Here is a 13731-nt window from a genome sequence, read left to right as displayed (position 1 = left end):
GTAGCAATAAAGTGTTATTTATGTTCTGTGAGGTTATTTTTTACCACCAGGATACCATCAAACAAATAGACACAAATAAAACAGTAAGTTTATTCTACCTCAAGGATTGCATTAGAGTATACAAACGCAAAATTACCAGTCAACCTAAACCTGGTTTCAACACAAAGTTCCGTTTCAAAAATGCCTATATATTGAACAGTTTTGATCTAACATGGATAGAGATTACAAGCTTTACCTTGCAAGATTCTGTGCCGTGTACTTTTAAGTTATAGTTAAAGTTGAAGAATCTTAAGCGACTAATCGCTGGTCAGCGACTGGTCGCATCGACTGGTAAGCGACTAATCGCTTGAGTTCGTGACATAGAGACAACACGTAAGAAGGGTTAAAGATCCTTTATTATTCCAAATTAAAATTTAACAGAACTCCGTCTTGGAGTTTTAAAATAAAGCCGCCACTCGGGCTTGAACTAAAAGACTAAAATTAACTTAACTAACCTTAACTAAAAAGATATAGCCGAAGCTATCAAGCTGCTAGCCGAGTTGGCCCCTTAAAGCTGACTAACGGCGAAGCTATCAAGGGCGTAATGTACGGCCGAGCGTAATAATAGCTTAAGAGAGAATAGTCTAAAAAGGCGGACGCGTGCTAGCCAGAATCACTGGTTTCTCTCTAACTAAGACAGTAGAACTTCGCGGTTAAATACTTCTCTTCAATTCGCATTCAAACGCGTTTGTAAAACTACATTCTGACCGGAAGTTAAGACAGTAAAGGAACTTTAACTCAAAATTTAACTGTAGAGAAATTAACATAATCCTTACAACCTAAATGGCGATATAAACTCAGACGCACACTTGCCAAAACAGGATCTAACCTAATTTACAGTATTCACAGCAAGACCCAAAGACTTTGTTATAATCGGCAAGGCAGCAGACCAAAATCTCGCACTCTTATTCGTAAGTCTCTAATCTTTACAGTAAAACTGCTTTCCATGCAGATTTACAGCGAACCTTGTGGCGAAAAAAGATAGAAAGGAAGGAAGTTACAAATTAGCTCAAGTACTATGATTGGCAAATGAGATATGCGGGGTAAATATATCATTCGAAATTAAATTTAGCTAAGTAAATATTTATTTATGCAAAATATACAGTAATGGTCAGTTAAAGAAAAGGCTGCGTTTGTATACATTTTGTTCCTTTTTCTACTTTTGAGCCATTTGAAGAAAATTATAAACCTTTTTTGGCTATAGTTATTTATTTTGTTGCTCTTAATATAAATGAGAGATTTCATTAAATTATCCATTGCTCCTGAAGCCTGGGAGGTCCACAAAAAATTGTTCCGAATGAATTATAAGTGCAATTTAATCCAGTGTGTCCCAGACATTTTAGCTTTGCAACGGAACCTACCTATGTTAGTTTCGATTTATTGTAATCGACGTAAGTACGTGATACTATTTATTTAACAGTGACCGATAGCTCACGATAAATGTACTTTGCATGCTGCAGTTTCTACAGACAGAAGCACAAAGTATGAATAGTTAAGGTCTAGAAATATACACTTAATTATGTAAGGTATCTCATGTTTTTTAAGCAATTATTAAAATTTCAGTTTTTACTATAATTTTTCTTCTCCAGATGCCTCGCCAGAATGCAAATTACTTGTGAGTATTTAAGCTGAGGTTTCTAGATTTTGAAACAGAAAGTGTTTCCGGTATCGCTTGCGCGTTACGTCACTGGTCTCTGCCAGCTCTTGTAAGTGTAATTACTCAACGTTGCGGTCTCTTGTTGCTGATACTTTAATTCTGACCCGCCGACAGAATTATTCAGCCAGCTTCTTGTTTAGTATTTAATTGTGTAGTTTTTGGTTACTGTTGAGCGTTTAATTTAAATTTGACTTTTCTATTTATTTGCATCACCACTAGTTGTGGCTATTGTAGTACAAGAATGATCTCATATCGTCGAAATTATGTCTAAATAAAAAGGTTATTATAACCTTCTTCAGATTTTTTCGTTTACCTCAGACAAGCGATAACTCTCTTCACTTCTTTTAAGGTTACAGAACTAAAACAGCATTACTATATCAAATATAACCCTGTAATTATCTGGAAAAATCTCCTGTCGGATATCGGAGAGATCCCATTCCTGCCCCTTAAGAGATTTTCTGCTGCATTTGAAATAGTGAATATACGAGAACACCATTTATATGCAAATTGGAAAGGAAATGGCCTTAGCCGCTATTTCGAAAAAGATAAACGAGTCCCACAATTAGAAAGATAAATATTTTCACTCGCAGTACGTGCCGCAGAAATTACTAATCACATTCCTTAATTGGCCAATTAAGTAATTATATCAGCTCTGAAATCTGGCGAATTGTGCTTGAATACGAGCTCTATTTGAGTGCTGTTTTAAGAATGTAATAATAATTCTGTACTGCGGTAACTAATCTTAAAGGAAAAGAGAGAGAAAAAGTGTAACTGTCTAACGGCTTCAGTAATTCACAGCAAAATAATCATTGTTTCCTTGCCTTAACAAGATACCGTTGAATAATGCCTGTTTTTAATTAATTATTAATGCAAAATATACTCCAACATATGAGAAAATTTAATTTTCGTTAACGCAATACAAAATCAGAAGACGGGGGAAACTTTCAAAGTCGGTTCAAATGCTATCCTAACAGTTCGCATTGATGTATTCTATTTGTTCATGAACAACGTTAAATATTAAAAAATCTTTCAAGCCTGGAAACAGACTCTGAACAAGTGGGAAACTGAACAAGTGGGAAAACAATATATCTTAATGATGTCTAATGCATAGTGCATATATTGATTAGCGTCTTATAAAAAGAAATCTTTAATCCATCTAGAATAATATTTATTTCAGTCACTTATTTGTTTTTATTTCTTACGACTAATGAAGTATGTTATTTATTGTTTCAAATGTAAATGTAAATTTACTTTTGTCATGAAAAATGGGATTCATTATGTCTGATAGTTTGTATTAGTTTATGAACAGATTCAGTTACTAAATTCAATTCTTTACTGATAAGAAACTAAATAAAGGAACTTTTAATACTTTAGCAGTATAATGTATTTTTTACTATTGTTTGTTCTTAAAAAATAAATTGCTAAATTTTTATGTACTTTCTATGAAATATGTTATGTAAAATAGCTTGCCTTGTATTTTGTTTCAATATGATACTATTTGTATCAATATAGTCATATGGTGCGTGAACCTTAGTAACAAAGAAAGGAAAAGTAATTATTAAAAATGTCTAATCAAATTTGTTTCCACACTTTCTTATTTTATTACCAATTTAATCTGAAGAACAAAGTTGCGTGTTTCACCTTGAGATCTTTACGCACAAAAGTTTTAGCAAAACCATTTCCATAAATTTGACATTTTCGTGTATTAATTTTTAATAAATAGTCTTTGGAAAGAGTGTTACAAAGTCTAAACAATAGTATATTAATCCTTCGTAAAATTAGAGAGGCAAATCTACGAAGCAAAACTCAAATTTCAGGACAAACATACAGCAGCCAAGCCTGCATTTAGTAATAGAAATGACAATGAAATTGCTGTAACTCAAGCTCTAAATAAGACAAAATCTAATTTTCACCAGAATTCGAAAGAATACAGCTACGATATAAAAAATTAAAAATCGGCATTTGCAGGGAACTGGCGCTTTAAAGATACATAGAGTTTTCGAGTTTTCAAATATGTTGAAGAGGATTGTTGCTGGACTCTGCTGGATTGTTGCTTATTTATTTACATATTTTGCCTATCGGCTATATGGCAGTAGAAGGGCGTCAGACAGGTTTCTTCGAGGAGGAAGAATTTTTACATTTAGAGGTTTATTACCTCAATAGTAGTACAAATTTGTACACATTTTGGTACAAGATTTACATTACTAAACATGGATAAATGTATCTATGTATGCTCTAAAACTACAGATATTTTAACATTTATGAGTTAAGCACAATAATATTAGATAAATAAAACACAGTCTTAATAACGAGGATTAATTTGCTGTAGGAAAATTTACAAATCCTCATCCAGTGGAAGAGGGACATCGCATCATGTGACAACATAAAAAAACTAAATATTGTATTTAAGCGCAGACAACATTATTTACAAAAATGTAACTACGGTGCTTGCAATTAAGATAGTTAACGATTTAATACCTACGGCTGTCGACAGTACTTAATGCTTACGGGAAACCGCTTAGACTCGGAATATACTCGGAATTAATTTATTCTTGGAAGCGTTTTGTCAAACTAAGTGTAAATAAAGTTCGCCATAGTAATTAATGTTAAATGTGCTACTTAAGTACGAGACAACGTTAATACGTTCTTGAATGATTGTATATTTAATCTTTACAACAGCATACTTTAATGCACAAGTTCATAACTTAAAAACCAGTAGAAATGAATAAATATAAAAAGAACAGAAATGAATAAATAAACGCAAAATTAAACAGATTGTTCTCAACTCTACTTGAGACTTACTGGCTTTTCTTTCACTTTTCAGCTTTTCAGTTTGCCCAATATTACTTGTTTCTGTTTTACATTTTAAATTATTTCCAAAGTGAGTAACTGAAAATTCTTATGTTGTAACTTGCAACTGCTTTATCAGGTTAATATCCTTATATGAAAATTTGAAAACTTTGTGCAAAATAGGGGACTATTTCTTGTATCAGGAAACTGGAATCATTTTTTCTTTGTTCCTCACCTTAGGAAAATTTTCACAATTGTCTTTTGTTGCTGCTTCTGAAGTTGTTGCAGTTCTTTCTTGTTTAGCCTTTTTTGGGGCCCTCCAGTAATTTTTTCGTCTTTATTTTTAATTTTATAGCCTACGGTTTTGTTTAAAGGCACAGTATCACAGATATCAAAAAATGTGTTAAGTATTAGAGCCCTTAAAATGCCATGCAACCCAGTCTAACCATAATTATCTCCAGGCGGAAGTAATTGCCCCACAAATCATTTGCAGCTAGGTTTTGTTAATGAGAGTTCAGCAATGAGAAATATCAAAATTATGTTTTTAAAAGTCACTGAGTATTAATTATGTGGATACGTTATCTCAAAATAGCTTTGAAAAACCTTATGTTGCCGACATGAATGTTCCTAAATCGAGACACCGTTCTTAATCCGAGGCGTTTTTCCTTCAGATAATTTGTTCGTGAAGTGAAACGTTTGTGATATGGAAGCAGCCGAACGAAAATAAGTGGAATCCGTTAAACGCACTGGTATCTGTCAGCTGCTCTGCGAAAACGCGACCAATTTATAAAGAAACATAAAGCCTGCGAGTACAAAGTTGATGAAATTTGTACATATATCAAACAACAGATCCGCGACATAGTCTGTATTATGCGCAGCAAATTATACAATAGCCATTACATTATTAAAATAATCCATATTATTTTACATTATTGTAGACTGAGGAAAAAAAAAGGGGGGGCTCCCGTTCTACTGGGCCGATTGACAAAATTCAACTTGCGTTTTCCATGTCTTGAAAGCGCGACTTAGGATATATATTAGATTTATATATAGCATTGTTCTAATATAGATATTTTGACAAAAAATCGGACTTTTTCTGAAATAACATACCAAATGTTTTCCATATTTCGATTCTACGACTCAAATTATGCCTAGATATTAAATTTTGTAAAATTTGGTGCGAACTTTCTGGAGAAATGGAAAAATTTATCTTGGCGCAAATTTTTCGGTTTGCGCTAAGAATAATTCACTTGGCGCACTTCTTAATATATGACAACCAATTTTCCTTTATCCTTCCATTATGCCAGAGCGAGAAAAAAGGCACATTGTTCTTACTTTCAAATAATTTTAGCAAAGTGTCTAAACCACATTTGATGCTTTATCGTTTTTCAACAAATATGCCTAATTTCAAAACGCGCCAATATATAAATTCACGTATAGCTTCGAAAATTTTGAATAAAAAAAGTATAATTTTTTGCAGGTATGCTTTGAAATACGTCTACTTTAAGATGATGGTAAAAATTTTATAGATTATAGTTCAAAACATTTTTGAAAAATTTATAAAAATTATTTAAAAATACAAATTTAAAAAATAAATCATAAAAAATGGGTGAATTTTATTTGGAATAAACCTGAATTTCGAAATGGGAAAGGAAGAATCAAATAAATTTAATATAAAAGAGTGATTAATAAATATATACCAAACTCAATTAACATTGAGGAGCTAAAATTTTGAGATCTAATTTTTTTAAAACTACTCGTGCGATTTTTACAAATCTTGGAAGTTTGGCGTAATTTGAGTCGTAGAATCGAAATATGGAAAAAAATGGTATGTTATTTCAGAAAAAGCCCGATTTTGTGTGAATATACCTATATTAGAACAATGCTGTATATAAATTTAATACATATTATAAGTCGCGCTTTCGAGATATGAAAAGCGCAAGTTGAATTTCGTCAACCGGCCCAGTAGAACAAGAGATATACTAGAACTGTCCCATTTTTTTTCGCAGTGTACATTATTGAACTTTGCAAGTAAAATACACTGAACGATGCAAATAAAATTCTGTACTAACATAATATATATAATTAGTATAGGTGAACACATCCGATAAAACGTATCAAGAGGTTTCACATCTGAAAATCTGCATATAGCATCTACAAAGGATAAGATCATGACGTCCATTGATTCTCCGCCTTGGAAATTTTGTCAAAAGATTTTGTATTCCAATATCTCGTTAATGAAGCAGTATATGAAATTATTTAAACTGTATTTTGTATGCTTTAGACTCTCGAAAATTCCACGTAACTCTGACACGCTGTTTCTAGGACACTTTGCATAACACAAATGAATGCTTGATTCCCTTGTTGGGCAGGTTAGCGAACGACATATTTATACATAAGTAAATAAATAAAATAGTTTTAGAGAAAGAAATGGTAATATTGAAAGAAGATGGAATGCTGTAAATTTTAAAAAATTATTTAGCTTTAATCTAAATATTCCTTGTAGTCACAAAAAATCGCCTATAAAGTTAACCTTCTTTTGATGAAGAAGAAAGGGTATTTCCATTAAAATATACTTAATAATCACAGGTAATACACAATGTTAATGGATAATGAAGTTTTAACACGAATTACAAAATGTAACTATCTTTCTTTGTCCGAGGGATTGTGCCATCACACAATATATATTGCTAAAATAAGATTTCTTACTATTAATTTGCTTAAAAAAGTGTACAAAAACTGTGTGTGTACTTTACGATATACCCTGCTTAATGATTTGCTTATAATTTCTGTATAGATCCTTCCACCGTCAAAAGAATATCTACAACTTCTATCAGTACCTCATCTAGTAAGTATATAGTATATGTCTTTGATTATAATTTTAGTAGTGTAATTTTAGAACACGCTTAGTAATATTTATATCTTCACATTAAAATATTTCACAAACATAATGAAAAATGTTATTGAATTAAAAGTCTTTTTTGTCCCCTATTTTTTGTCATTATTCGTTATTGTTGTCTGCTTTTCCTTTAAATGGGAGTTGTGCTAAAATAATCTTAAGTGTTAATATATTATTTCAGAATGTAATGTCGAAATTATCTTGAAATTTCAGAATATAAAAGTGCGTTTTTGAATTTTCAAATAAAAGTTTTAATTTGCATTCAGATTTGACAATGTTTAAATCATCATTAACGAGGAAACATTTTTTTTTATTGAAATGTCGATTTTAGTTCAGATTGTAGGTTATGTTGTAAGGTATTTCTCCCGCCCTCTTACCATGCCTTCGTGGTGTAGTGGTCAGCGCACTATACGCGTATTCGAGCTACCTACGACACGGTAGCTTAAGTTTCGAATCCCACTTTTAAGAGATGAACATTTCTGTCGGTAATATATTCGAAGAAAATGGCACATAAAATCCGTCGTTCCTAAAATCATCTGCAGAAATTTATCGTAGAGGGAGATATGTACACAGCGAAAGAAAAAGAAAAAAAAAGGGTGGGGAGACAGTTCTTTATCTCCCGTTCTACTGGGCCGACTGACAAAACTCAATGCGTTTTTAATGTCTCGAAAGCGCGACTTAGGGTATGTATCAAATTTATATATAGCACTGTTCTCACATATGTATTTTGACAGAAAATCGGACTTTTTCTGAAATGACATGCCAATTTTTTCCATATTTCGATTCTACGACTTCAGATTACGCGAAACTGCCAAGATATACAGTGATGTAAATCATGACTACTTTTTGTATTCATTCCTATCCAACTCTCGATTTACTATCTCTTAAAATCAGGGCTAATTACGCACTTTTAAAAAGAGGCTCGTTTTGAAGATATTTTCAAACTGCCATCCTTCTTGAATCGATATTTAAGCTAAATTTTAGATAATTCGTTTTGAAAAACTCTACATTCACTTACCATTTACTTGCCTGCTTTAAGACGTTGAGAAATTAATGCATATGATGGCCTGTTGTTAATCTCAGATTTGCAGTTACTATGGCTATAGGGGTATCGTAAAAATGTTTATTGGATCAGCCTTAATGTTCAGTACAATGATTATGTGGTTGATTCCTTTTTTTTTTTTTTTTCAAATAATGCGAACTCCTAAGTTCTGTGTATATACATGACTTATTTCTTAAGGCGGCAAGTTAAAGAAATAAATAAGTCCACTTCTTAGTAAAGAAAGCCCATTTTTCCTCCAATCAACTTGCAGAATCATTAGAATTTTTTATGCTGGAGACGTGAAAAATGTGCAATGCCCTCGCCGGCACTCGAAACCTAAACCTCTCGAATACGTGCGGAGTATGCTTCCACTAACATTAAGAAGGCATGCGAAAAGGAGGGAGAAAATAACTTATACACTTTGTGTCTATTAAGTTGGAGCCAGCGAGACCATATGGGAAAATTTTACAATGCATAAATTCATTATTTACCTTTAATTTTCTGTTCCTTATTTTTTATTCAAATCAGAGTTTCCCCTAACTATTTTTTCCCTAATGACGGACCCTCGGCCGACCTTGGTTTGGCCACAGCTAAGGCCTTCAAGGTGGTCATTTTATTATAAAGGCACCTAATAAGTGGACCAACTTAGCCTCCTATGAAGGGACGGACAGTTACAACCATGCCTTCTCCGGGAGTCGACCCCGGGCCCTTTGTAATCGGTTTCCTAACCACTGTATCGTCTCGGCAGTTCTTTTGACTATATAGTAAATGAATTATCACCTTATATGGAAGAATTAGTTTCACTGTTTATACACGCATACACTCTTACTTTGATATGGGAAAGTTAGTTTCCTTCTGAATTAAAGAATTTTGGTATCAAGGAACGAATTCAGTTTCAAATAGAAAATAAACTGATATTTCTGAAGCATATAGTCTAAAATCTAAGTCCGCCGTTTTTTCCCTGGTTTAGATACTACAATTTTTCATAGTGCATGTTTCATAAATGGATATTGTAAGCACCCCCTAAACATATTCTTACTTTATATTATTCCTGGCCTTCTTCATTATGACAAATAGCTCAAAGTCCTGAATTAGCATTAAAATAGGAGCTCATATTTTATGCTCTTACCTACTAAATTGCGTATGATGCAAGATGTAAATGTCAAATAATCACAGATCTTGAATCTAATGATACGCTATTAATTCAGTATTTCAACTAATAATTTGTAATCATGTAAATCTGTTTATTACTGTTCTGCTATATATAATTAAATATTTTCATTTTCTTTAAGAGAGCACTACTCTTGGAATGGATAGTATCTTCTCTTGCATCCTTCCAGCCGTATTCTGTACTGTCTGGTTTATGATGGTATGAAAAGATTCAAACTGAAGCATTTCCAAGCATACTTGACCGATGGAATAAAAGAAGAATCAACTGCGGTCGATTCTTGATTTTCAGAAAAGATATATCTGTATTGCAGTCAGTTTGCATTTTGATTATAATCGAGAATGTTTGGAACTACATGTCTATTTTTCGGTAAATTATTAAATGCCAAAGAAAATGAAGAGTCAAGTATTTTGTGGTTCTAAAAATTATTTACTGCTATCTGCAAACCCGTTTTTCATCTCATATGACTCATATGAAAATCGAAGTATTTTGTAAACAATGTTTTATTCGTGTCATAGAAAATGTGCTTTCTAAAAAATGCGATGAAAGTTGTTGAGATAAGTCTTTGAATGGAATAATAGAATGTGTAAGTAAAAGAAAGCTTTGCATTTATGAAATATCAGGCTTTATATTTAAGAATGTATTCAAAGTATGTTTTTTTTTTTTTTGTTTAACAAAGACAAATTTTAAGTACACATATAATATTTGCCTAACTTCAGCAAATTTTCTTTTCTCAGCGTATGTCTTTAAAAAAACACTCTACAGAATTGTTTTACAAAGTGTCCCATAAAACAAAATCTACTCTTTTTTATGTTTTATATCTGTAGATTCAATCTTAGCAGGATTAAAAATTAAAAAAATTTGTTATTTGTTAGTAGTTTTGTTTTTTATTTAACCAGGACAAATTTTAAATATACATAAAACATTTGCATCAGTTCATAAAATTTTATTTTCTCAGCGTATGTCTTTAAAAAAATCATTCTAAAAAATGTTTCACAAAGGGTTACATAAAATTAAAGTTACCATTTTTTATGTTGTAGATCTGTAGAAGCAATCCGAGCGGGATTAAAAATTAATGTATAGAATATAAAATTTCAGAAAGTAAGTTGTCTTGCGAGGCGCTAGCATATGCAACAGGGGCGAGTCAATCTGTTGATCGCGAATATCCATGTGTTGCATTTCTAGTAGACATATATTTTGTATACTCCCCTCGCACAGGTAGACTGTGATTTCCTCCTTGCAAAAAAAGCAACGTATGTTCTTCAAAATGTAGGCGAGCCCTGACATAATCAAAGTGAATAAATAATTTTAATATATCCTTTAATGTCATGAAAATAGTTGTCTGAAAATTAGAAAACACGCAATTGCTTTCATTATTCTTCCTCTGGCATTAATCCTGTTAAGATTTAATTTTAGAAATACATCAAGGATTTACATCAAGAAATTATTAAAATTTAAATTACATATACTCTGAAGTGCCAATGAATTGGGGATTTAGGAAGGAGTTACTACTCCTTTAACATGGATAACGGTTACCATACGAAAATGTATGTACAGCTGATTGAATATTTTTTACTATTTTCAGAAGTATTTTAACTTCTTCTTCATTTAATTTTTATCAAAAAATGTAATAATGATAATCAAAAGCATAATGTGCAGAAATAAAAGCGACATTGAATATTAAAAGGCTTCCATCACCATCTGGTAGTATCTTACTTTGCCGCTTTCAAAAACCTAGGTGTCTCCAAATAGTAATTTTACTACTTTTCATAATTTTATATATAACTGTTGGAGGAAATGTTATTATAAATTATTCAAAAAAGGGTAGGACAGGAAAAAGCATTTTATCTTTTCTTAACATGATTTTGAAAATATTATTCATTTTAAATTATTTCGAATAATTGAATTTTTTGCAAAACAGAAGTATTCAATTTGATATTTTTTTAAAGTAAACATTTGTATTTTAAAAGGAAATTCATGCTACGTAAAAAGAGAAAAACCTAAAGAAACAGTTTTCCATTTAAATATTTTTGCTTTCTTTTGCTTTTCCTGTGGAAGGAACCTTATATTTGTTCAAGTACTATTTATGAAAATGGAAATTCTCCTAAATGGACAATTTTAAACTTATAAAACTTTTTTCAACAGATAAGTTCGAAACTTCTTATCCCCGATGTGAAATTTTTTGAAATCGACCTGTGCGAAACTAACAATAAACAAGGACTATTCCAAGCAAAACTCAAACAATCTGTACTTTTCATATACTGAGAAATAGTTTTTAATTATTATTTAATAAATTGTAACGCTAGTTTCACCTTAACTTCATTCTTTGTAACGAAACTTTTAATATAGAGTTACCTAAATACTTGAATAATATAAAATCTAAATTTGCATAAAATAAAATATTCATTTAGTTTAGCTAAACATAGTATAATGACAAATAAATCACATGTTGTATTTACAGCTTTCTTCATGAAGTTACATTTGATAGATGGGATAGGTGTTTAAGAAAGATTTCACTTTCTTTTAAAAGCAAGAATATTCAGGTAAAGTTCAATTCCATGAGTATTTTATATTAGCTTATTCTTCGTCGTTATGAAAGCCAGTGTCTTCTTTTCAAAAGTGTTGAGATTTTCATCTCATAAAGAAATGTGAAAACTTCACTCTTGTTGTACTTTATTGTGAAAACTGTATGTTTACTGTGTGTTTATATTGTATCCTGTAAGATATTATGTATTTAATAATATTCAACATGTTTATTACTATGTGGCGTATAAAGAAATTATGCTTCGTTTTTTACGATAATGACAAGCGAATTTATTAAGAATACCACTAACTGGTATAATTAGATCGAATGCTTTATTATTTACTTCATAAAACCATTCTGTTGCATTTTATGACATTAAGATAATAAAACAAGTTATATTGACCTTTATGAAGTTCATCGACGACAACATTCTTTGTGAAATCAAGAATTTAACACAGCACCTTAAATCTTAATCCAGCTATTTAGCTTTCAAATTATGTAACATTTTACTGATGATTTAATTTCCCAGTTCCTCGTATAAGAAAGGAAACAAATGCCTGTCAAGAAGGAAATGAGGAACGACGTGCATGAAATTTCACAGATTGTTTTGGGCTCCATGAGCAGTATTTTGTGACTGTAAAGAGAAGAAAATTAATTTAACAAGGAAGACAAAATTTTGAAATCTGGTTTTACTACCAATCATTCCATAAATTGGAAAAATTTTCACAAATTTATGTAATCTGGTAATTTTTAATTAAATATACTTTTATTAGATTCAAAGTGTATTTGTATTCATTTTAAAGAAAAATGGTTTATACAATAAATATATTCTCAAGCTGAGAATGTATATTGTAATAAATATAAATAATTGTGTGAATCTTTAATTTACAAAATCAAAATACATGTACAAGCATGTACTTATTGTTTATCCAAGAAATCTAGCGTTTAGCAGCATAAAGAACTCAAAAGCCAGAGCTTCAGTGGGATTAGTGTCTAGGTTTCAATATTTAGAAGAAATTCTTTAATTTCCAGAGCTCATGCGTTTAGCATAAGCTGTTTAGCATAAGCAGTTTAGCATAAGCTAAGCATAACACAATTTCTAAATACCACCTGAAATGTAAAATATAGTTTATTGTGAATTTTAAGTTATTGTAATCATTAAAAAGGAAACCACAACCTAGAAATATTTTCCATCCTTTACAGTTCTGCATGTTGGAACTTTGGAAAATTGTCTTTATCGTTTCATACTGTTTTATTTTTACTCCATTTACAGCTCTATTTCTGGGCAAAATAATTGTTTAGAAGTTTTGCCATAAATTCTTTCTTCACCAGATTAACTACTTATTAACATCATTTTCTTTCCCAGTAACAATAATATCATCAAAATTAATAACAAAAATTACGTCTTTCTTAGTATATATTCAAAAATAATTCTATGACTTTTGTGTTTTCTTTTAAAATGATGTTCATAAATTTATTAAATCTGTCATTCAAGCAGTGTGGTGACTTATTAAGGCTAAAAAATGATATTTTCAGCTTTTAGACTTTTTCACTATTTAACGTAACACTGCCAGGGCATTTGATCAAAAATTACTCTACAATGTTCCATTTA

At 31.1% G+C, this 13731-nt stretch overlaps 1 protein-coding gene across 2 annotated transcripts in view; it reads left to right on the top strand.

Annotated features, from left to right (window-relative positions):
* LOC118184292 (suppressor of lurcher protein 1-like) overlaps positions 1–12893 on the top strand; it is a 246512-nt gene extending 233619 nt beyond the window's left edge. For both annotated transcript variants that reach the window (XM_035353943.2, XM_035353944.2), the window contains exons 7-8: positions 7284–7334; positions 9720–12893. In XM_035353943.2, the coding sequence (XP_035209834.1) occupies positions 7284–7334; positions 9720–9802 (134 nt within the window). In that variant the 3' untranslated portion in view covers positions 9803–12893. The remainder of the gene's footprint in view (positions 1–7283; positions 7335–9719) is intronic.
* Positions 12894–13731: the final 838 nt, after the last annotated feature.

Source organism: Stegodyphus dumicola, chromosome X1 (genome assembly GCF_044657685.1).
Source record: "Stegodyphus dumicola isolate Sdum_Otavi_A_Nest chromosome X1, ASM4465768v1".
Classification (NCBI taxonomy): Eukaryota; Metazoa; Arthropoda; class Arachnida; order Araneae; family Eresidae; genus Stegodyphus; species Stegodyphus dumicola.
The sequence above is the reverse complement of the archived record's forward strand: the minus strand, read 5'-3'. Positions and strand labels throughout refer to the sequence as shown.